General features: G+C 40.8%; 1 protein-coding gene across 26 annotated transcripts in view; it reads right to left on the bottom strand.

Moving 5' to 3' along the window:
• Nucleotides 1-25,940, bottom strand: part of Celf2 (CUGBP Elav-like family member 2) — an 811,194-nt gene that overhangs the window by 301,449 nt on the left and 483,805 nt on the right. For 7 of the 26 annotated variants that reach the window (XM_085699117.2, XM_085699120.2, XM_085699105.2 and 4 more), the window contains exon 1: nucleotides 18,290-18,411. The exons of 4 other annotated variants lie outside the window; for them this stretch is intronic. In XM_085699117.2, coding sequence (XP_085555243.1) covers nucleotides 18,290-18,396 — 107 coding nt within the window. In that variant the 5' untranslated portion in view covers nucleotides 18,397-18,411. Of the gene's footprint in view, nucleotides 1-5,002; nucleotides 5,141-5,482; nucleotides 5,699-17,788; nucleotides 18,015-18,289; nucleotides 18,443-25,940 lie in introns of those variants that run through there. 15 more of the 26 variants (XM_085699132.2, XM_085699116.2, XM_085699130.2 and 12 more) reach the window with 5 other exon arrangements.

Consider the following 25,940-nt stretch of genomic DNA (forward strand, 5'->3'; position numbering starts at 1 on the left):
TGTCAGAAAATGCAGTTACTGCATTGGGAAAACATGATTTCCAGGGTTATGACACACACACAGAGATACCATGTCACTAAAGAGACAAACTTCTTTAACTACTGAGGCTTAAAATCAAAACATTCCACATATCTCATTTGAAAAGCTCTGTTTCTCAAAAAGGAAATCTGGGTCAATTGGTCATCCAGATTGGTCATCCTATCCTGACCTAAAGGAAACACAGGTTATTTCAACCAATATGACCTTAATGCTACCTATGCATGACAGAACAGCACAGAAGCATCTGAAATGATATTTTATAATTTAGTCTAAATTTATGCAAATTTTTAGAAAAAAAACTGGATCTAATATTTTACTGCTAAGTTTGCTGAGACTTCTGTTAACTGGAATAATTACTAAACCCAAATCTGAATTTGTATTCATTAGTCATTTTGAAAGTCATATGACTACATATTTGTCATCATTAAATTTTAAATTATTAGCTGATTTTAAATATTAATTTTCATATTTGAACATGAAATGTAGTATACAACCTTTAGTTCATAAAAGAGAATGTTCATAAACCTCTGTCTGGGTTGGCACGAAAAAAAGTGTAAATCTCTGATATGCTCACAGAAAGCATTTCAGCCACATAAGTGGAATCGTATTTCTATAGAAATAGTTGGAGTAATCACTTTCTGTCATGATTGAGGACAAACGGGAAGAGGGAAGCTGTTCAAAACCCCCTAAATGTTCTCTTCTTTCTTTTATAAGTCCTTTAGGAGGAGTGTGCAGCTCACACTAAATGAAAAAGACATTCCCAGGAGGAGGAGGAGGCTGCTCTCCCTTCACATCTGGATTCAGAGCAGGGAGATATTGGATAGCACAATTAAACAGCGATGATGCTGAAGGGGAATAATTATTTTACAATTACCTGTGAGCAGCACATTTACTGCTCTAATTAGTTTTTGTTTCCCACATAGGTTTTTCCAGGAACACTCAGCTCCATTTCTCTTAGGTTCAGCAAGCGTTTTTTCTTAAGGAAAACATAAAAATACATTTTCTGCACGGCTACACAAGTGGCACAGCCCTGACGCTGGCTTCATTATATGACTTGATACTTCCGTGATAGTGGAAACAGACAGGGTGGCAGGAGAACTTGGAGGTGCTAATGAACTGGAAATCATTAGTGGTTTTTAAAGCCTCCCTTTCTTGAGTTTTGTAAAACAAATATTATACTCAGAACTGCCTTGTTCTTTGTGATGACATAATCCATGCCTAAGAATAAAAAAAAAAAATAGGTCTCTTCCCTGAAGAAATAAAATTCTGTTTGAAATAATGCCTTTTTAAACTTGGGGGAAGTTCAAATTTGGAAGTAAACCAAAACAATGACTTACTAACTTAGTTCCTTAAAACATGCTATAAGTGTAACATTTCCATTTAAATGCAAATAAGGGAAGCTTATAAATTGTTGAACATTTATGAGTGTGGTTCATTTTATTTGTTTTTAAAAATTCCTGTTAATGACCTCAGATTCCTGTTATAAACAGTACCTGAATTTTTGCCCAATATTTGAATTTAGCAGGTGCAGCTCTATCTACATTCATGTGTATCAGGTTTAGCATATAATAACATTAGCTACTTTATGGGAATTCCATGAGTGTTTAATTTGTAAAGAACAAAATCACACACACAAAGAAGGAAAAAAGGCTAAAAAGAAATGAAAAGTTTGGAGATTTATGTAAAACCAACTGCATTCTTCAAAGGCCAAACAGTGTTATTAACGTAGCTGGAGGGAAAACACACACCCAAAGTAGGAAACATCACCCCATGAAATCTTAATTACTAGGTTCATATCTGAAAATCCTATCTCCTTTTTATCTTGTCTTTCAAGGTTCTTGTTTTCCTAGTTCACTGCATCTCATCAACAGATGCTGGAGCAATCTCAATCCAGCACATTACAATTAAATAGCAAGACTTATCAATTAAAGTAATACCTCTGACCAGATCAAAGATAACATTCACATCTTTAAAGGCTTGAAGAACTTTTGGTCTCAGAAGGTAGCTGATACTAAAGTACGTACTTGTTAACTGAACATCCTACTCCAAAATATTTAAAAATTCTTCATTAAAGATCCATATACATGCATAGATCTTCCAGAGTTTCATTTCAGTCTCTTTTCATGACCATTAAGGAATCAGGTAATAAATGTCATTAACCTTGGCACTTTATGATTTGTAATTACATTTTCTACATAAAGTTTAGAAGTAATACAAAAGGTGGAAAGGAAGTTCTAAATGCTTTGAATCTTCATACATTTTTCTCAGATGGCACAGTTTTGGTTCCCTAGCACACCTGTACAAGAGGAACACTTCCTACCCTCTAGACCTACCACAAGGATGAGAGGCCTTATAAATCAGGTGTCCTGGCACACAGTAGCCACACAGCTTACTAAAAAAACATTTTCACTTTTGCAGAAACAATAATGACTATGCCTCCTGGGATTAGTCCTACTGCCTTGCAAGAGTTTCTTAATCTATAAAATGAGGTCAGATGAGATGGTCTCAAAGCCCCTTTTAACTTTACCAATGACGTCCTGAGGAGCCCTTTTCAGTTTATTTACATACAGATAAATATTTTTTGGTCTATTTTCAAAAAGCAGATGAATTCCCCAGGTTTATTAATTTATAGTCAGGTTAATTTTTTTTTTCTGTAAGGCTATTTACTGAATGTGAAAAGAACTGAGATTTCATTTTATCGGTAGCCTCTCCTCAGCCTTCTAACACTGCAAATCTAAATACTGATACAAAACTAACAATTTTCAGGCCACATTTTTTCACCTGTAGTCTCTCATTTCTAAGCCATTACATATTGGTTCTGTTTAAAAAGTCTAAGATAGGAGACTCTAAATGTATCACTAATGAGGTGAAACAAAGAGGAAACACTCATCCCCATTCTCAATTAAAACCAAATTCCCAGCTTAAAATCAAATTTAAAAATACAGTTCATATTTTCATTATGCTTTTCTATGAATAACAGTTTATAACAACACAAAAACAAACAGCCAAGATTATTTAAAATGCTTATTTCCATTTACAGTTTGTTAGTGAATGTTTAAAATCCCCAAACTTTGAAGCATATGTTGCAGCAATTCTATACCACTACAGAGCCTTAAATGATCTGGGCTCTTTAAACACTGGATGGCTCATGGGGCCATCAAGCATAATAATTCATCTCAAAAGCTATTTGTTCATCTGCCTGGAGGACTCAAACATATTACATCTTGCAAACTTATCTAATATATTCCTGTGGGGAAACGCCATTGAGAAAATATGTTCTACTGATTTAGAAAATCAACACCAGAAAAGTCCCATGCTTTATTCCAACTCCTTTTATGAACAGGCCAATATCTAGCAGACTGCATTTAGTTCAAATCGCAATATACTTCATATGACAACCAGTCCCCCAAACAATAAAAGCATACAGCTATCTTCTCCGGTGTCCGAATACCGCTATAAAATACACTGCCTAGGTGGGTTTCCTGCTCATATACCTCTAGCCCCCAAACAGTCTCTAGCATGAGTTAATTACACACTCTTGTGGAAAATATGTCTCAGCGCTCTCAGGACTGTGGAGACACACAACAGCTATCTCGGAAACAAACAATAAGTGTCACTTGCAAATTCCTTTTTTCTTAGTTCATTTAAGCAATAGCTGGCAAACCCTGAAAACAATCTGGGGTCGATTCCAAAGGCTATCATTTGGAAATCATGAACTTTTGGAAGGAAAGCAGGGTAGAAGTCATATTGAGATTCATATTTAAAAAAAAAAAAAAACCTCCATGGCTGAGATACAAAGGCTCTGTTCAGAGCTAAGAGTCTGAACAAGCCACATTCATCTACCAAATGAAAAGGAGGAATTAAATTTTCATAATCCATAATTTAATTGACAAGAGACTACATCTTTCAGAAGCCGTTAATGCTTTAAATTCATAGAACATTCACTAGTTAGATATATTATGTCACTTAGGCAGCAGGTGATCATAAATTCAAAACCATCATCGACCCAAGCCCTTGATGCAGCCCTAATATTCTAGAAAAACAGAGGAAAACACGTAAGGCTTGCACAGTAACTCCTGTGCAGATACGGATTATGTCTGTGCAAGGTTTGCATTTTAAAAGGACACGATAGAGAGCTCTGAAAACTATCATGGGAATATTACTAATCAAGATTAATTTTCAGAGAAAAGTGCCAAAAGGGAATTCGATATTTTAATTTGTTATCTGATTATCTCTGAGACAGTGAACTTGACCACGTCCTCTCAAGTTAGCAGCCCTAACATCTACTAAAAAGACAGTTCGTATTTAACAGAGTCTACCATCCTTCTCTCCCACTTGATTTTTTTTTTAATTCTAGGGCTTTATTAATTGGCCGCTGTGAAGTTTCTCAAGATTCTCAACTCATAATACTTAACATACCAGAAAAAGAACCTAGCATCACAAGGGAAAGTTAGCTGCCAGGGAAATGGATCATAAAGCCCCGAATGGCTTGAGCATTTTGAAGACTACCATAAGGTGCCAGAAAGCATCTGGGTGTGTTAGTCTCATAGTGGAGAGAAGAGGAAAATTTGTCTATTATCTGACAGCAGCAGCCCTCTCCCTATACATTATCAAATACCTCACTTGATAAGAGAATTCTACACATCCCTTGTCTCAGAAGGACACAGACTTTTCCACCTCTTTTCTGGCAATCCTCTTTCTGGGGTTTCTTTACATAACAAGCCAGAAATACAAGAGGATTCTACTGAGATTCCTGAGCTAAAGAGAGAAACTTCCACACGAAGACAAACCAGCCAGATAAAAACTGTACATAGTTTCCCTTCCTCGCGGATCCCAGCCCTCTGCTTGTCCCAATAACCGTCCTATCCTAGTTTGTCGACACATAAAACCACCAGAATCACATTAATTATTAAATCACGGGCTGCCTATCAGACAAAACCATCCCGGTTACGTAAAAAATTACCTCTAATTTCTGCGAGAGAGTACACCTGGCTAGTTTAAGGGGGTTGGAATTATCCCCTTTCTCTCCGCTGTCTTCCTTCCTCCCATCGCGGGAATGAGTGCAAAAGCCAGGGATGTTCCGCCGGGCCACCCCGCATTGCTAATGACAAGAGCGTGCAAGGCAGCACGCGCCCGCCCCTCCCCGGACCCCGCGCCCCCGCCGGCCGGTCCGAGCGCAGGACGCCGCGCCCAGCTCGGGCTCGGGCTCCGGCTCGGGCTCCGGGCCGCTGCCGCGCGACCTCTCGCGGGTCCCCTCCCGCCAGCCCCGCGCCGGCACGCCCCGGCAAGGCTGCCCGCTCACCCCGCTCGCCCCGCTCGGCCCTGCGCCGTCCCGGCCGCGTCCTCGGAAGAGCAGACGCCCAGGGAGGCGGCCGCTGCCTCTGAGGAGACGACGCCCCGCTCGGCCACTCGGCGCTCGGCCACTCGGCCCTCGGCCACTCACATTCTGTCAGCCACGAGCAGGCGGCCCTCGACCATCATGTCCGGGAGGAAATCCAGCTTGAAGGCAGAAGTCATGTTCTCAGCGCACGCGGCGGCGGCGGCGGGGGGCTGTGCGCGCGTCCGAGCGGCCGCGGGCGGGCGGACGGGCAGGCGGACGGGCGGGCGGCGCGAGACAGGCAGGGACAGGTGCGCGCGGCCTCCCCGGGCGGCCGCCGAAGCGGGCACTTGTCACATTCTCTCCCTCGCGCGCTCCACCAATCCTCTCCGCCAGCCAGCGCCGGGGCGGCCTGGTTGCCGAGCGCCAGGTGCGGCGGGCGGGGGCGGAGCTCCCGGGGCGGCCGCTTCACGCTTAACCCCTGCGGGCCCGCCCGGCCGGCCCCGGCGCCCCGGCCTCTGCGCACGGCCCCACCAGCCTCCGGGGCGCCCGCCGATTGGGGCCGCCCTGCCCAGAACCGGGCGCCCGGTTCCCACGGCCGCTCGGAGTGCGAAGCGGCGGGACACAGTCCCCGCGAGGGACCTCCGTGCCCCTCGGGGTGAGGCTGGCCAGCCGCCCCTGGGACGGAGCGAAGTAACTCGGAGAGGTGGCCCGAGTGACATTTGAGGACAAAGGTGCTGCCTTCAGTATGCCCTTAAACACCGAGAAATAAACGAGTCTTAAAATGAGAAACGGTCATAAATCGATTTTTTTTTAAAAAGGGCGAAATCTCCAAATTGGTGTTTTCCGATTATTTAACACAAACATTAAAGACCAATGCTGTGACTTCGTGTCACACTTAAGATTTGTGGGAAGATATTCTACGACGAATTGAGAGAAAAGGGGCAAATAAATAGATGTTTAGCAAAAGTTTTCAAGAAAAGTAGTTTATGAGGCGGCGTACTGTCCTCGTTTGCTTGTTTGGCTATTTGGGTTAAAACAAACTCCACAGTGTAGACACGTGCACGTTTGATTTCATGTTCAAAGTCAACCTCATAAATTGCACACTAGAAACTTTATAGTTTACTTTTTGTGGTAATAACTTATATTCCATTTCCAAATGGCATGTCTTAAACTTTGAGGTAATGCATATGTATACACTAAGTATATGTGTACACATAGGCATATATATACATAATAATATAAACATAGTATGTATATATTTTATGGTTTTGTTTGAATTTTTATTTCTACTCTATGCTGTTATTATTCTAAAGACAACCAGAGCATTGTACTAAAGCATTTGTTTGCTTTTTTTCTTTTTTTAACACAAATCAAGGCATGCCTGAATTATGGTAGCCAAATAGCTAAACTAAGTGAAAAATAGTTAAATTATCAGTCACAATATAAAGAAAGGATGTAATTTTCCTCACCAATTTCTTGTCTGACATTGGGAACTCTCCTTAGAGATTGTAAGACAAAACAGTCATGTGTCGATTTTAAACGCAGATGGGATGGTGAGCATCATAGAGTAACAGGCCTGTGCTATTCAGTTAAATCCACACAAACAAACTTAACTCATTCCTTCTCCAGCTGAACAACCTATCTGGCATTTAGCCTCTTAACTGCAAAGTAGTTAAAATGGAAGACTTGACTTTCATTTTTAAACACCGCCTGGTCCCAGTTGATAATGAATTAACAGACACTTGTATCAAAAATGAATTATTAGAAGAAAAACAGACCCCAGCTTTTCCCCCAACCTGTTTTTATTCCTTACCAAGCTATTGGCAACTACTTTTGAAATTATCTTACTGAAGTAGTTAGCTGTATAACCAAAGACAAATCTTGACAATTCTGAATCTCCTATTATATACTCTTTGCAAAACCCTGAATGCATGCAAATTTAAGGCAGAGCAAACAGAGCCAACCTTCAAAACAAACAACACACAACCACACTGAAAAAAAAAAGTATTTGTAAATCAGCTACAGAATAAAGCTCCTTGTATACCTATATTCTATAAGGTAGAAATTGCTTCATCAACATATACACTTCTAAAATATTTATTTTCTCCTTAATTGCATGTGAATTAGTTAGGCGAAGCTGTGGGGAAGCCCTCTTACTGACTTAAGCCTTCTCAGCAGTTTGTTAAATTCTAGCCTCAAATCCCTTGAGGCAATAGTGGATTCAAAGCAGCTTTTAATCATACTATAAGGAGGGTGAAGTAGGATGTAAGTAGGTCATAGGGAGAGAATTACAAGTGCATAGGTTATTGCCTTATTTAACAACTACAGTGTAGCATGCTTTTCAATGCACAGTTGCTTTGGCCATTTGGAGTTAGAAGCAAAACCGGGGTCAAAAATAAAAGAAAACTACACTACGTGGAAGATGGTGGTGTGAACCAAGGAAAGCTTGCAGAGCGCAGCTGAGTTTACACACCCTGGCTGGCAAATACACAAATAGTGGTGTGATTGCATAGGCACCTGATGGAGAAGCCACCGGGAAGCAAAATGTGCTCACTCCCCCCACCTGACAGGTGAGGTATAAGTCTCCCAATGACAGCTTTTATTTCTCGTGTCTATTCAGTTTCTATGATCACATCACATGCATGCTTGTCCACTTCTGAAAATCAACTTAACATAAAAAATAAAACTCAACCAAATGGCTCTTGATAAAAAGCTTCCATTTTTCATTTTACTGCTTTGGTAGAAAAAAAAAAAAGACTCAACAAGGATCTTTTTTTTTTTTTTTAAATTTCCACACAGCAGTGAGCCATCAGGTATCATGTGTGGCCGTTAAAATGAACTGGCAGACAGCTTCACTGGGCCACAATTGAGCACTTGGGTTCAATGAAGAGGGATTTTAAAGCCAAGGATCTTATCAGAAGCAGTGAAAGGGGACGGACATTAGCACGGTGTCTCTTGTGGACATGAACCACCTTGTGCAGACATCCCTGGGGACCAGGCTAGCAGGAACAATGAAGTTTCTTCGTAGTTGTAGCTCCCTTGGAACCAAACCTTAAGCTTTTCTCTACCCCCATCCCCCACCTCCCCTAATTGTCTCCTTTTTTTAATCAACTTGCTATTCATTTCCCAAACAAAAGGCAATTCAAGAATTGGAAGCACTTCAAGGGAAAGTTTCTGAATGACCTCATTTTATATGAGGCTTTCCAAGGCAAAGCAGTGCACTGTGCTGTTTCAGCTCCCCCTTCCCTCCTCAGCATCTCATACCGTTGCGTCCAATGGCCATTGTCTGGGCACTGAATTATCACTAGTGTTAAAAACAAGTCTCAATAAAGCAGGGTGCTAATAAACGCCTTGCACATGGCTTAAATGGAAGAACCCTCTTCCTGCCACTCTACTCAATGAACCAGAATACATTCCACTGACTGAATCTTTCAGCGTTCTTTAGCAAACTGTGGGCTACGATTTGAAAACTGACATCTGACAGGCCATGATTCATGTTCATAATAAAAGAGGTTTATTTTCTTCTTCTGCAGATAACGTTGTATAAGACAAATTTCTATCTGTTATCATTCCTACTCTTTACTCCCCACATGATCATACCTTTAAAAGCACTAGCCATTCACAATGAACAAAGATGCGTTAGTATTGTTCACTGGACTCCAAATGCCACATTTGTAAAAGCATTTCCTCACTGCCCTCACCACTGGCTACTTAGTACAAACCAAATGCCAAAACATCTTTTCCCTATCACACTTTTGAATTCAAGTTTTATTAACATAGTTGTTTCAGTTTTAAAAAACAAAATAACAAGCCCAATGCGCTCAGAGCCACTTGAAGCAAGAAATGCAGGCTCTATTATGAGATTTCCCCCCATCATTTCCAAGCAATAAACTTGAAATCCACATGAATTTTAAGTACCTGAGAGAGTATCTCACTTTGTGGGCATGTGTTTATTTTTGGTTCATTCCAGTTGCGATAGCAACTCACGAAAAATAAACAATGCCTTAACAAGAAAAGATTTCAAACAACTCCAAACAAGTCCTTAAGCAATACATTATAAAGATAGCTTTGCTCCATAAAGTTTATCACTTAATAAACTTATCTGTAATCATGAATCTAAAACTATTGAGCCTGTTCTCCCCATACTGAGTGCATCCTTAACACATGTCTACAACTAGATAGGTAAAATTAAACACCCATGCAGATGAATTTGTGATTAAGCAGTCATTTTACGTTTTTAAGGGACTATTAAATAGCCAGTCTTCTTGGAGAACAGTTTCTACTGACGTGTTGCAATCTTAACTTGTTGTTGTTTCAGTTTGTTTTTAACAGAGCCAAAGTACAGCAGGGTGAATTTTTCTTCCTTCTGAAGAGGCCCTTCAATGGAGGCTGCTTCTTTGCATACCTACCTTCGCACTGGGAAATGAGCTGCCCCTCCAGAGTTGTCAGGGACCTCCATTCCAAGGGCAGAGAATGCTAATATCCGGGGTCTTTCAGACCCAGAGCTCAGCCATCGCCTCATTTCCCCAACTAACCTGCCCTTTGCCTTTTCTCCTTTCTCCATGACTCCACTCCTGCAATCTTTAATCTTTTTTCTGCTCAGCCTTCTCTTCCTTTCTGCGTCCCCCCTCACTTTTTCTTTCTCGCTTTCAAACGGGAGCCAGACAGCGTCTGCACCCTCCTCTACAGCTCTGTGCCTGAGGAGGTGGGTGGCTACCAAAGTGAAGAGAGGAGCAGGCCGAGGATTACTTATTTGTACCAGAAATCAGATTTCACTTGCCTTGACCAAGGCTGATTTCTGAAGTAGCAACAGCTGTCTCTATAGGGAGCAGCAGGATTCCTTTCCAGACACAGCCGGGGGGGGGGGGGGAGGACAAGGGGGAGGATGGGAGATTGTGTACCACGAGGCAGGAAAATAGGGTGTGAACATTGGGAAGAAGTCTGGGGACGGGGTGGGGAGAAGAAAAAAGGCTTCCCTGTCTAGCATGGAGCTTTGCACACAGAAGGTATTGGAGGGGTCAGGGGTAGCCTTTGAAGGAATGTTCCATCAGCCTTTGGAAGTTACCGAGATTGGTCAAATGATACTTGTGCCCTTATCTGGTGCCAGCCTGGCGGGAGGAACAAAATTTATACTTATCAGAATGAAGTTTCTTATTCCCGTCTAATCCACCCATCAACACCCCACCCCATCAAATGTTTCCCCTAATCCACAGAAAGTGATTTGACTCTCTCCCAAGTTGTCATATTTTAGAAAGAAGAAATTGCTGCTTGACAAAGTACAGCAGCTGAGCAGTAACAGCTGGGCGAACGCAGTTGCCGGCATAACAGGAGGTCCCAGAGAGAGCAGGAACAGGTGGGCAGGGAATAAAAAGCAATGGACAAATGGATGTGGTAAGTTTTTGGCTTGGGGTTGACTGAGGCAGATCTTATCCGGGATCAGAATCTCCGATGACAAAGACAATTGGCCTGACTTGTCTGGGGCTTCTTTTTCCTGAGCAAATACAACTGGAAGAAGAATGAGGATTAAGAGACTAAAAGGTTGGGTTTCTATGAAAAAAAGCACACGAATCCACTTTACTCATAGTGATAGCTGATCCCCAGCAAAGAGATCTGGGCCCCTAAGATCAGAAGGTGTCGGATTTGGTGTTTACAGATCAGACACTTTGGGACAAATGGTACTTTCAGACTGAGTGAAAAATTGTGAGAGTTAAGGACCAAACCTGTTGGATTTTGAATTCTGTTTCGTCAAAGCATTGATGGACACTGAAACAAAGTCATTTAATTTTCTGATTCACCAACTAGACCTTTGTCTTATGTGTGGCCATTACGTCCTAGTAGAGATGAATGGATGACAATTCAAAGCCTGCCATGATCCTCAGATAAGTATAATGTGTTAGCCTAATTATTACTACAGCGATTATATAACTGAGCTATTAAAGTGACGTGTAGGTTGAAAATATATCAAGGTATTGAGATCGGGAAAAAAATTTCCCACGATAACAGTTCAAATCTGGAACCACTTTTATTCTATAAGAGAGGTTTTTGAAGATCCCAAATGACTATTTAAATTTGCTTTTGATGCTAATTCCAACTAAGTCTATTAGAGGAAATTTCCTTCCTCCCTCCCTTCTTTCCTTCTTTCTTTCTTTCTTTCTTTCTTTCTTTCTTTCTTTCTTTCTTTCTCTTAGCAGAACCACACAAAATCTTCATGGAAGCTTTGCCATTTCACAGAAGTAGTCTAACTGTCTATCTGGGGCAAATATAATGTGTATGCTTTCTCTCTGTCTTGGCTCTTTATCTCTATTGCCGAGTGTAAAGCTGCTACCTAATCCTCAAGTCTCTCAAATCTCTCTTAATTCTAATAGCTATATTTGCCCTGTTTTAGAGGACTATGGCAAGAAGGGAGGTGAGATGAGACTTTGGGAATTAAGGAAGAGAAGTGACTAAGCTCAAGAGCTTGTCTTGCTTGGTTTTAAAAACAAAGATAGACATCTTCTCCCCCCACTTCCTTATTTCTGTCTTCCTCATTCTTCACAGTCAAATTCAACTTCTACCTATGAGCATTTTACCTCCAATCCTTCTCCAGCCCTCATTCCTCTTTTTTCCCCATGAGTCTTGGAGCTATTTGATGGTCCAGAAGTGTATTTTATTGAACACTATGTGTATGTTGTTTGATTGGTTATGACTACAATATGACATTTTTAATATTCATGGTGCTTTAAAATTCTCGATTGTTCTACCCCACATCAGTTGCTGTTGGGTAGATTAAAGCCCAAGAGAAATGAAGCATGGAACACTTTCTTCTGAGACTTCATGAGTGCCAAGTGTGGTGGCATACTCCTATAAATCCCAGTGTGGGGGAGGCTGAGGCAGGAGGATATGGAGTTTGAGACCAGCATGGGTTGTTTATGGAGATCCTGTCTAAAAGTACAGAGAAGACCTTGTGAGCTCTAAGGTAAGCAATGAGAACTCCATGAAGTGATGCTTTCAAGCAATTATTTTCATAATTTCCCTAATCTGTTCTTCTTTACTGTTGGTCTTTATTTCTTCTGGCCCACAAATCCTACACTCTCCCAAAAATTGGCACTGGAAGGTAAGTTAAAAGAAATGTGATCCAGGAAGAACAGAGCAGCTGGAGCCATGAGCTGTGACCATGGTCTTGATTAGATCAAGTGGACAAAATGGTCCACTGATAAACAGTTTCATCAATGCAAATGAAATGCATGTGTCAATCACAGCGTATGGTGGAAATGCTGCCACGTGGATTTTAAAATGGAAAATATCTGGGACTGGACAGGTGACTCAGTGCTTAAGATCACAATCACATACTGAGCACGTAGAGAACCTGAGTTCAGTTCCTGGTACCCTGTGTGGGTGGCTAAGAACCATCTACAACTCCAGCTCCCTGGTATCCAACATATAACCACACGTATGCATATACCCTCACCTCTCTCACATGTGCACACTCATACCCAGAAGCCATATATGTAATTAGCAATAATATAAACAACTACTTTTTAAAATGGCAAGTATCACTGGGCTAGGTGGCATATGCCTGTGATCCCAGCTACTCAGCAGACTGAGTTGGGAGGATCAGCCTGGGCTACAGAATGAGTTCAAGGCCATCTTGGTTAACTTAGTGAGATGCAGTCTCAAAAGAAAATCAAAAGGTGGTGCAGAGATTGCTGGATAGTGTTCAGTAACAGAGCCCTTATCTCCCATCTTCCAAATCACAGGTTCAATTCATAGTAACAGGAAAAAAAAATGAGAAGCAAATATCAAATTGTCACTGCCCAGGGAAGAAAATTACTGGGCCTGGACCCAGAGTCCTTCCCACTCTGACCTCGATGATTCCAGTTATGTGATTTTACTATTCTCAGTCTCAGTTTTCCCGTCTTGAAAATGGAAACAACTCTAATGACCAGTTGGTATCTATGAGAATTACATTAAATGATAAGAACAGAAACGCTTAATGTAATGCGAAGCAAAGAGTAATTGTGGATAAGTCTTAACTGTGTTCTTTTTATAATAGCATCTCATACCCTAATCTTCATCGGAAACTAAACATGGCAGTGGAGAAGGGAGAAAGCCCGTCTTAGTTTTACTGCGTTAAGGTTTTGATGATGTATCTAAAGTCTTAATTGAGATGGAAGAGACAGGGTACTGTTTTATGAAGAAAGAGGACCTGGGATGCCAGTCAAAGTAAAGGAAAGATAAACAATACAGGACCTGTGGCCCTTGATTTAGGACCAAGATCTGGGGCTTTCCAAGAAGGTGGAAAACAACAGGTAGCTTTATTCAGAAACCACTCACTTCCCTGATAGAAGCCAGCCTTGCATCTACGCAGAGTTCCTACTGACTGTGACTGTGAGCTTCCTCAAGAAGTACATAAAAAAGCCGTGAATCTCAAGTGTACCCGCAGTATAAAAACCTCCTTGAAACACAACAAACTTTGTTGAATGGAATATTTTTTTTTTCAGGTAAATTCTGATTTTTTTGTTGTTGTTGTTTCTTGGAGGCATGCTGATAGTTCTGCTTCATAAACTCCAAGGATTCATCCTGATTCTGTGTTAGCCAACAATGGACAGATCAACATGAAGTGTGCCAAGGTGGCAGCAGCTTAACCGGCCCTCACGAGACATGTCACTCTTGTCCATCCTCTCTCTACAGATGTCACTTCCTGTTAGCTTAGCTTTAACATACAGGGAAACACGCCAGCGTGGGTCACAAGCAGAAAGCTGTGGGAAAGATGAACACGCCCACAGAGGATCATTTCTAACGCCTTTCTATGATGCCTGAAGGTGTATGTGGGAACAGAATGAACTTTTCACCAGGTCAGAGTCCACCAGCAGCAACTCTGAGTTGAGTGATGCCCGACACACACACACACACACACACACACACACACACACACACACACACCAACTTTGTTGCTTTGTGCCATGTGATTGCAAAGGCACCCCAGCTCTCTGGGACTTCATTTTTGCTCTGAGTGGGCTACAAGATAACACCTCACATCTTCACATTCTCACACTATCTTCCTTCTCTGGCAGCCTCTTCCTAATGTCAGCTGAGGAAAAAAAATGCCACAAAATTATAATTTATTTCATACCACCACAGCCTCATCTTTTCTACAGAACAAAAGTCACCTTATCTCAGAAAAACTCACAAGTCCAGTAATTAAGAAGGCAATCCGTAGTTCGGGAAATGAGAAAGAAGAGTCTCTCCCTGGCCACCAAGTCCCTTGGGAATTAGCAAAATGAAGAAATCATGGGGAAGCTGTGAGATGGGATGCAAGGAGAGGCTGCTGTCACTAAGTGGACTTGAATTTGCTACGGTGACAAGGGTAAATAGATGCCAGCGTACCAAGTGCTGCGAGGCAAACTGCATCTGTCCCTAACATTTATTCAAATATCTACATTACAAAAAGGTTGGACATTTTTAATTTAATCGCTATCATAAGGATAAGAAATCAAGTCAGATCTTTGCTTACAAATTCTGGCACCTTCCACACCGAGCAAGCATCCCCATGTAACATGTTCTTTTTGCATTTCACCTCTCCTCCCACCAACCTGGATGTTTCCAGAGCTGTGAGCAATGAACTTTCCATCAGCTACGTTCTCACCTAATTAACCCCCCTGATTACAATAATTAGTATTGATTCACTCTTTGAATGACTTCCCAGGTATTCAAGCACAATTCGCAGTTGCTATAAAGTTCTAGATATGAAGATTAGTTAAATGTTCTTCATCATTTTTCCAGCCCCCAAAGGATATCTTGCAATTTTATCCAGTCGCATAAAAAGAGAAGAGCCAATAAAGAAATATTGCCAGGTTCCATCCTTACAAAGAAAAGAGTTTGAATACACAGGAGGTGTATCTGGATCACAGGAGGATCGTGGTCTGTGGTCTGCTGAACACATTTATGTAAATATTCCCGAGGCTTCTACATAAAGGGGCTCGGGGTGCAATTGTTATTCTCCAGCGAAAGAAATTATTTTACCAGTTTGAATCTTTGCCTATTCCTTTTCTTCAGGTCTGAAGTTATAATTAAAATTTGTTTCTACATTTGTTTAGATCACCATCCTGGAAAAATTATTGACCATGGAGTGAATAGCATGATACATTATTCTGTTACTCTTGTAGGTACGATAGTAGACAAGTTTGCCAACTCCTGACAATGTATTTTTTATCAACATAAAGAAAAACACATTGTTCTGTATGATGGAACTATAGATTGGGCAGAGGAGAGGTTTGGGGTCCCAAATTCTGGAAACTGGTAGTATATCAAAGCACCAGAGTAGGGAGGAAAGGGGAATTTCCCCTGGTTCTGGTTTAACTACGAGCACTCAGAAATTTAAGTGAATATATCACAGTTAAATAATTACCAATTTAGAAAACAAAAATTCTACGTGGTGGTCTCCTAGTGATTTCCTTATTTCAATGAATTCCTGACAAGCATCTAGCAAGCATGGAGACTACTTTGCTCTCAGACCACACACACACACACACACACACACACACACACACACACACACACACACACACTGATTTGCAACCTGTGCTTTAGATTGAAATTTTCCCATGAAAGCGGAACCTGGGTGTGCTGGTAACAGTTGGTTAGCCTCGGATATGAAGCTTCACCCATTACCTTTTATGAGCTCATCCTAAAAGCAATTATTGGTATACCCAGTGCAAGGAGCAGTTCAGATCCCTTTGGAACTAAGGGGACATAACAAGCATGCTTTTAAAATCCACTCTATTCACAATGGGTAACTTAAAGAATATTATTACATCGCACACATATGCTTTGGGTGTACCTAAGCTCTGAAAATATTACCGGCAGGAAATCTCAACTTGCAAAGGCAATTCTGGGTAACTGAAAACATTTATGTAAATAATTCTACATTAAGCATTTAATAATATTTCACCTTAAATTTAAAAAATTAAAATTCATGTCCAAATGTAAGGAATAACTGATACTTCATAATTGTGTTTTGATAAGTAGCACATACATCTCCTTCCTTATTGATGGGGAGCATCATCAGCTTTAACCAAAATCTACCGGAAATATTTGAAACCAATTTTATCTTTTAATTTTATTCATTGCAACAATGCCCCCTTTGTTTCTCAAATTAAGCCCCTAGTCTTACTCTATGAATTTACTAATATATATCTAATATATTGATCTGGCACAAACAGTACATTAAGCAAAGCACTAAAATATTCTAAATACATATTCTCCATAGACATCAACCTTAGGAAGAGAATTTTCGTGTAAATCATTTACTTTTTATTTTATGGTCTGTTCTTTTTATATCTAATGTGCAATAAAAATGGTGTCGACATTTGAGAAGTTTGAACCAGATTCTTTCATATTCTCTCCTACAGTCTCATAATTTTCACCTTAGAAACCAATGTTCATCCTATAAAATGAAAGGCATTTGAATAGGCATGAAATACTTGCCTTGCCCAGAAATGCAATTTATAAGAATATAAACCTTAAGTTAGAGATCACTATATTCCACTGAAGCCTTTAACATAATAAAGTAACAGAACAATAGTTTTGTGACCAAAATTATCAAGGCAAAAGTTCTTACTTGTTCTTGGATTTCTAAACTATTTGTCTGTGATTGCAGAACAGAAAACTAAAAACTAGGATTGTTGATTACTTAAGCATTAAACATACCGCTGTTAACTTCTCTCTCATGCTACATTCCGTAAGTCCCCCAAAAGGGCACATTTTAAAACCCTAAGCATTAGCCACAGTAGACGCAGGTCTGATCAACAAGGCATTTGCCACAATGATAACAGTATTACAAGCATTCTCAATCAATAAGTTTTCTTTCTGTAGTTAACAGGGAGGCAAGCTATAAATCTCTAACTTAATCCAGCTAACGTAACTGCAAAATGCAAAAAGCTCCGAGAATGGTAGATAATACATTTTTAAAAGCATAAAACCACAAATAAGCAGACCCAAAGCTCTTCACTCTGATAGTCCATACAAACAAGATTATAGGAGATAAAAGGAGGTGTTGAGGAAAACACACACACACACACACACACACACACACACACACACACACACACGGGAAAAAAAACAGCCCCAGACATGCATTAAGCTAGTTTGACAGCTCCATTGTTCGACCGGTCCCATTGTCAGCCCCAAAGATGTATTCAGTGCTACAATGTCTGCTAGCAAATAAACAAAAGACTGCATTTTTAAAAGCAGGATGCCAAATCTATCATAATTCTCTCTCAGCTTCCCAAAAGGTCAGCTGTGCCTCCTTCTTGGTCTACGATAGAACCCCAACACCCATGCAGGAAGCAGATATCTGCTTCCCCACACAAGAGGACCCAGGACGCCATACAGGAACAGAGGTCTCCAAACAGGTACACATTTTGGCAAACAGGATAAAGTGATCCAAACCTGATAACACGGGACGACTATTTAGGTGGCTAAGTCCAGATTAGAGTGCTATTTGGAACGCAAGTCTAATATGGAGTCTCCTCAGCTCCTTTTTCGGTGATTATTCCATGCAGAGTGCATAATAATGAAAGAGGCTTAGACATTGCAAAGGAAAAGACGAACCAACAGCCAGATTCGGAACCCTTAAAACATCCACTGGCTGCTCATAGATAGCAGGGAGCAGATGCATGGTCTGCTTTCAAAAGGCAACTAGTACACATACAACTCCCTTACAACAGTCCATCTCCTTTCTCTCTCTGGCTCTCTCTCTCTCTCTCTCTTTCTCTCCCCCAATCTCTAGGTCTCAATTTCATTTCTCTCTCTCTCTCTGTTTAGATTCCTTTTTCCCCCTCCTTCTCTTCTAAGCTAAGGAAGCTGCTTGATTCGGGGCAAGATTAGTGTTTCCACCAGCTCTCGGAACTAGAAAAGCCTATATTAAAAACAAAGGACCCAACAACATACCTTAAAAGCAGCTCCTCATTTCTCATAGTAACAGCGGATTTGGGACAGCGCATGCTTTCTACACTGATAGTCTCAACAAAAGCCAGTTCAGAAGTGCGCTCAAACATCAATGCCACAGTCGCTATTCACTAATGCGCCCCCTCTCCTCTCTCTCTCTCTCTCTCTCTCTCTCTCTCTCTCTCTCAATCCACTCTTCTCCTCTCAAATGCTGAATAGTACAGAAAAGGGCTCCTGCAGACTCACTGAGAAGAAATAATCCTCTCCGACAAGTTATGTTATCTAGGCATGTTTTTGCCCTAGTGTGCTGTGTCTCCTATAGTGAGCTTGTTTTGTATGCACCCAAAGCCTGCTTGGCATTGGTTCTCCTAATTACTGTCTTAAAAACTGCAAAGATTTTAAGCAAGTCGGTGACCTTCGTTTATATAGACATTTAATTGCAAAACCAATCTGACAGTTTCACCACCGACTATCAGCAAAGCTTCACAGAGGACTGAGACTTGCACAGGTCAGTGTGCTCAGAAGGATTTTTGCCTCTTTTTTCTGGGACACTGCATTCACAGTTGGATTCATCTGTTCCTCTTCTCTTGTCCTCAGAAAGAGTGACAAGGTCAAGACCCTTAGCCCCACCCTGGATCTTAGATGCAGAGAACAGAGGCAGGGGGACTCGGAAGTGCTTTAACTCTGTGCAAGCCGGAGTTCTTATAAATTAGAGCTTCATTCACCAGAAGCGGGGCATCAAGGAAGCAGGCAACACAAAGATTGTTTGGTCACACTGAATACCTAGTCAATACATATAGCTGTTTTATCCCCAAAAGACAAGAAAGTGACTTTTTCCCAAAAGAAGAAAATTTGCTTCTCTGATTGACTGTATTCTCAGGGTTTTGTACGTACAGTTGACCAGGGAAATACACATTCCCCTTTTTGATTGTTGAAATAGGAAGAATTCCATGCATAATTAGCCAAGTCAAATAGCAAGTTAAATACACACAGAGAGACGACACAATGCTATGGGCTGAACAAGTAGTCATCCAAAGGGCAAGTTCAGACATCACTCCAGGGGATGCACACTGACCTTGGAAGTTGAGAACACTCTCAGCTTGTATGGAATAGCCTAGAATGTTTCAAAACAGACCTGGATCAAAAATACTGGTGTCAATTCTGAACACCACTCCCATCTGGCATCAGCCCAAAGTATATCCTCCTTAGTAAAATTCTAGACTTGAAATATAAATGAGAGTAGGAGTGAAGAAAAATATTGGGGGGCTCTGTTTGCCACCTATTTGAAGACATGAAGTAATATATTCTATATCTTACAAGATCCCTGACTTTTGACTTGGTCTTAGTCCATGATAGGGACATGGAGATTTGGGGAGGGAGATGAGGAGATAGATCTTTAGTCTCTGCTACACAGCAACCCTGCTTAGTGTATCAGTTAGGCGATGGAAAAAAATGAAAGGGTAGCCAACCGCTATTACCATTTCTACCCATCAAGAGACATGGCGAACCACTTGACAGAGGTCAGGTCCTGAAACAAGAACCTTATCTTGAGGACAACTCAATTTTACACATCTTTGCTTCATTACAGTCTATAAAAGTTACAGAGTGAATATATGAAAATGATGACCTTGCCAGGAAATACTATCATATGAAACCCAACATGTTCATTTGAAGGAGGAAAAGCACCATGGAAATGAACTTGGAACCAGAGAGACCTTGGGGAACTAGCATGTGACCCTCTTTCATTTGTGGCTGGTGTTGAGTGTTGGAGCAGAAGGCTCTTGACCTCCCTGTAGCTCTTTTGCCCTGTAGATAAATGGAGCCAACGAACGCTAATTCATTTTAAAGCATGGGAAGAGCCTGTGATTAAATTGGATGTATTTGGTCAGTGCAAATATTAATAAAAAAGTGGAATGGTTTCATGGACCTCTGGCATAAGTTTGTCTGATAGGGAAGGGTAAAAATACAAGACCCAGGTTGCTGCTATGACAGCTCATGCAGCTCTCTACATTTCAATGAATTGTGGATTCATAGTAGTAACGACAAGACTTGAAACAAATCCCTAAATCTTTTGTATCTATCCACTTGCTTTTTAGTTTCAAGTCCTAAATAATGTGAACGCTACTGAAGTAAGGGTCTACTATTTATCCCGTTCTCCTAAATGACAGGCTGAGGACCTTGTCCACTCCAGCTACATGTATTGAATATGGGTTATAAAATGAGTGGATAGAGCATGTATGTTACTTGTAATATTTACATACTGTTTAGGAAGTTTGTGACCCCAAGTGTGCACTGAATTAACCTCTGGTCTTCCTCACACATCCAATAGACTGCCTTTGCCTCAGTTTGAATCCTCTTATCGAATATTGATCCTATGAATATTTGTTAGTAAATTAATTCCCCTTTTACAGTTGAAACTGGGGAAAGGATCATTTTGTTTTAAAAAATAGGCACTTTTCGTCACAAATAGGAAAAAAATCTCCCATTTTGGGCATGAGTTGGCACAGATGACAACACAGGAAAGTTCCTTTCACACTCTTGGTCTCTAAATTTCAAGGTCTCTTTGTATTTAGCCATCCCACAACATTGATAAAGATTGCATAAAGTTACGGTCCCACCTAAAAAGTTCAAGTGCAGAGTGATTGAGGGACTTGTCTACAGAAATGCAATAATGAGCAAGCTTGGGAACTCTGTCTACCGCATCCTTGACACAGAGCTTGGCTTCTAGATACACTAGGCGGGACATGGCCTGCAAGGAACGATTAGTGTAACGAATCTGACACTTCCTTAATGTGATCGTAGCAGACTGAAAGGAAAGATAGTAAGTTAATGAAAACTGAGTTAAAAGGTTACTCCTCTGATACCAGTTTTACATCAATTCATTTCAAACTTCATTCCAATTGAAGATTAAAACCACACAGACTAAGCACTCTTGAGGGCAAATTTATTATTTAGGTCATCAACAATAGTTAATTTTAACAGTCTTGATTATTAAATTAGGTTTGTAGGGAAAATTTGTTTGAAAGAATTATAGCAGCAATTAACAATGAACAGCAACAAAAAAAATAGATGGCTTCAATGCCCCTTATATTAAAAAAGACATTTCCACTTCATATATTAAAACTTTAGCTAGAAATACAAATTTGGCAAAGGACAAACTAGAAGAGTGTTGTGATGTGGGAATATTGGTGAAAGTGGATAATCAGCCAACTTCTTGATCTTTCTCAATCTGAACTTCCTAAAAGTTTTTTTGAAAGGTAAATTATATGTGGGTTTATTTCAGTTACAATTCCCAGAATCAAAAGCTAAATTTTCACATGCCACATTGATGACTCCAACTGTTTTCCACCTTCTGTGCCTTGTCTTTGCACTTTAACATTTACATTTTGAAAGTAATAAAAAGGCACCATTCCACTTGGCTTGTATAATACAAAGAGTAACAAGGACATAGGGTCTCTACGGAACAAAATCCTTCTTTGATGAAAGATGGAGCACTACAAAAACCTAGCCTGCCTTTCAGAGCCACATCATTGAGGGATAGTCTTGAAATGCAAAAGCACCAAGAATACCAAATTTATTTGGCTTCAAGTTTCAGGTGTTAAAAATTGCCAGGTTTACTACTGGGTATACACCAGAAGGACTCTAAGCTTGCGTACTACGGAAATACTTGTACATGCATGGTCATTGCTGTCCTTTTCACAATAGTCAAGACTCTGAAGTACTATAGATGTCCATCAACAGATGGATGCATAAAGAAAGTTTGCATATACAATGCAGTTTTATTTGGTGTAAAGAAAAATAAAATAATGTTATTTGCAGGGAATTGGATGAAACCAGAGATCATCCTGTTAAGTGAAATAAGCCATACTTAAACACATATTCTATGTTTTCTCTCACCTGCTAAATCTGTAGTCAAAATATACATATTTACATGCATGTGTACAATATAAACAAACACGTGTAAGTAGAAAGGGGATGATATGAAAGAAAGGAGGAGTCTTAAAGGAGTTAGCAGGAAGAGAAGAGAGGATAGTGGAAGGGGAAATAAAGAATTTTGCAAGTTTTTTAACTTGGGAATGATATTCATTACACATACATATAGAGGTGATAGAAGGAAAGGTGACTAGGGTGCAAATATGAGCAAAGTATAATGATACATATGGATAAAGAAAGACATTATTTTGTATTCTTACTAAACAATTGATCTAGTAAAAGAATTGGGGAGATGGACAGGGGTTCAACTGGTAAAGTGCCTTCTATGTAAGCGTGAGGACCTGAGTTCAGGTCCTTAGGAACCACATACAAGCCAGGCCCACTGGTGTGTACTGGTAACACCAGCACCAGGCATGTGAAGAAGCAGAGACCTAAGGATCCCTGTAGCTCCTTAACTAGCCACTAACCAACTGCTGAGCTTCATGCTCAATGGGAGACTGTGTCTTGAAAAATCATGTAAAGAGTAAACGAGGTGGACATTTAATGTAGACCTACGGTCTCTGCACAACTGAACACATACATATGAACATGTATATATAACAAAAGACACAAGGTTCTTCTGATTTAAAGCTTGCTAACCTCAGAGGCAAAGTTTTTGTTGGTGTAATGGTGGGGGGGGGCAAGCAGAGAAATCAGCTCAGGAGTGAGCCCTGGATAGAACTAATAGAATGTACTAGAACCCTATTTATTCAGACTCCACTACTCTCAGTTGGCTTGTGTGGTAGAGGAGTGGGTGTGGGACACATTCAAAGCCACAGGACATAGGTCTGAGCAGTCACACCCCAATACACAAGGCTGACAGTTGATCCAAAGTAAAATCGCAGCAGTTTGGTAAAGCAAATGTTCGATGGAGTTCTTAGGAACCGTGTAAGAGGTCCCTTCCCAGGAGTACTCACTAGTGATCTTCAACTCTCCCCTCAGAAGCAGGTGGCAACCATCTCAGTGACAAGAAGTGACTTGAGTTCCAATTGGGGATTCCTTCCGCAAGCCAGGGGACCATTTACTCATTTCAAAATTGAAGATGCTTACTGGGGTGGATAGAGCAGGTGGGCGAACAGTTAGCAAGAATAACTGTAAGGCCCCTTAAGATGAAAGTGTTGTATTTATCAATAAGGTATGTGTACATAAGCAGCGAAGTACTTAGGACTCCTAAAAGTTATTTGAAAATAGGTACAAGGTAAATCTAAGAGGAGATATTATAGACTAATAATGACGGCTTGCTGCAGATAAAAGCAGACATCAAGCCTTGGAGAACTGTGTCTGTCCACTGAGGACAGAATGTAGAGGATTTCCCCTTTACATCAACAATTGTAAGTAACCTAGTGGCTAAAGTAATTGGCTGCGAACTCTTATCACTTAGCAGACAACATTTTCGCAATTGAACAATCATTTCTGGCCAAATGACTTGCCAAAGGTGAGCCTGGGGCAGTCCCATGGGAGAATATCTTTAAGCTAGGTGGTAACATTTGCTTGGAAAATATGCCAAGTATATTCTTTTTTTTAAAAAAATATTTATTTATTTATTTATTTATTATGTATATAATATTCTGTCTGTGTGTATGCCTGCAGGCCAGAAGAGGGCACCAGACCCCATTACAGATGGTTGTGAGCCACCATGTGGTTGCTGGGAATTGAACTCAGGACCTTTGGAAGAGCAGGCAATGCTCTTAACCTCTGAGCCATCTCTCCAGCCCCCAAGTATATTCTTAATATTTGTATGACATTGACTTATTTATAAGTGTGTGCTCACACACGCATGTGTGCACATGTACACTTGTGGAAGTTGGAGAACAACTTTGATTCTTCCCTTCCACTATGTGGGTCCTAGAGGTCAGATTTGGGTCATCAGGCTTGGGTGCGGTTCTCTTACCCACCAAGCCATCCTGCCTGTCCTAGGCTTGTTCTTTTTAAGTGAGACATATGCATAGACAGCTGCTTTTCTTCTCGTGCAAGCAGCCAAGTCAGAGGCCCTATGCCCTGGGATCACTGTCCATGCACTGGAAAGGAGAAGGTAGAGTCTATTGCACTTGGGGAAGCCCTCTCTCTTAGTGACTTGCATCCTAGGGAATTTGAGAAGTAAACTGTAGAGCATGAACAAGGAGCATTATTGGGGCTGAGCGGAACTTCCTTTCAGAAGGGTGAGAGCAAGATGGTGATTTATGTGGGGGGGGGGATGAAAAAGAAACCAAGATGGTCTGGGGGAAGATGGCTTTGAACCCATCACGATGCATTGACACTCATCAGAGTACTCAGGTGACGCTATGGCGGCTTATCTTTCTGTGGCACTTTCTGAAGTTATTTGATTACTTGTTATTTGGTTTTCCTATCTGAATTCACATTGCCTGAAATCAAAGATCCCATTTTCTCGCCACTGTAAAACATGGTGGAGCATAGGGTGGACACTTCATAGATTCATATCTGATGGTTAGGATTCTCTACATAGTAGTCTTCTGATACATTGTCCAACCTCACTGACTGGCTGTTATTCTATACTATTTCTAAAAGTACCAAGGAAAAGTGACTACTAAGTCATTAGGCAAGAACCTGAGTGGTCCAGAGGATTAGGGAGTCCTGTTCCTAACTTTAAGGATTGCCATGTGCCTAGAGCTTGAATCCTAAGTTTTTCCTATATATTTTTTTGAATTTTTAGTTTGGATTCATTTAAATTTATTTTGTGTCTGTGCGTGAATCTGTGTTTGTATGTGTATGTGAGTATGTGCCCAGCACAGCACACAAGTGAAGATGAGAGAAAACCTGTGCATCGGCTTTCTTCTTCCACCACGTGGGCCTCAGGGATCCTACTTGGGCCATTCGACATGCCAGCAGGTGCCTCAACCTACTGAGCCATCTAAGCCCTGTGACTGAAAAGCAGCTATAAAGAGGTAAAATTCTGTATTTCTTTCAGTGCTCTCTATAAATTGGAACTTGTTAAATTGGAGGCTGGTGGGACTAGATGAGACTTTTCAGAATCAAGGCAATGGGAGTGGAGGGGAGTTTGGGTGATCTCTTGGCAAGAAGTCAGCATCTTTATAGGCAAGGAGGAAGAGATAGAAGTTAGACTGCTTTTCCTCCTCTCCCTTGATTCCAAAAGTGGGTCTGTTGTGTGCATCTAGCTAGTTAGTTGTGACACAGTACCAAGGGTTGGTCTCAGTTCATTTCTTTCAGTGCATCTTGTATTCTAGCTCCTTCTCCCTTCACTGGCTTCGACAGTAAATTGCATTCTTACCTGTTCCTCCTGCTGTTGAAAACAGGGCAAGCTGTTAAATGCCACATACATTTCCTGAGATCAGTTCCTAATGAATCATAGCCTTGCGTTTTAAAGGGCTTTACATTCGATGCTGGGACAGACACACAATGTTTTTCTGGGTTCTTTATTATCATGAAATGTATTAGTATAATTAGGGTATTTATAGTAAATGTCTAAAGGACATTATTAAGTCATACTTCAAAATAACATTTCTGACTAGTTAAATAGAGGTCCAGAAGTCACGGAGACAGGGCAGAGAGCAGTTAGAAGCTGGGTGAGGGGAAAACACTGCATCTTATGCTGGAAATTTGGCCATAAGAAGGCACGGAAAGTTCTGGGCTCTAGAAAGATAACTCTGTTTCTACTGTGAAGTCAGAACAGGACGGAGAAGGCATCCGTGGGGAAGGCACTGTA

Source organism: Myodes glareolus, chromosome 14 (genome assembly GCF_982192425.1).
Source record: "Myodes glareolus chromosome 14, mMyoGla1.1, whole genome shotgun sequence".
Taxonomy (NCBI): Eukaryota; Metazoa; Chordata; class Mammalia; order Rodentia; family Cricetidae; genus Myodes; species Myodes glareolus.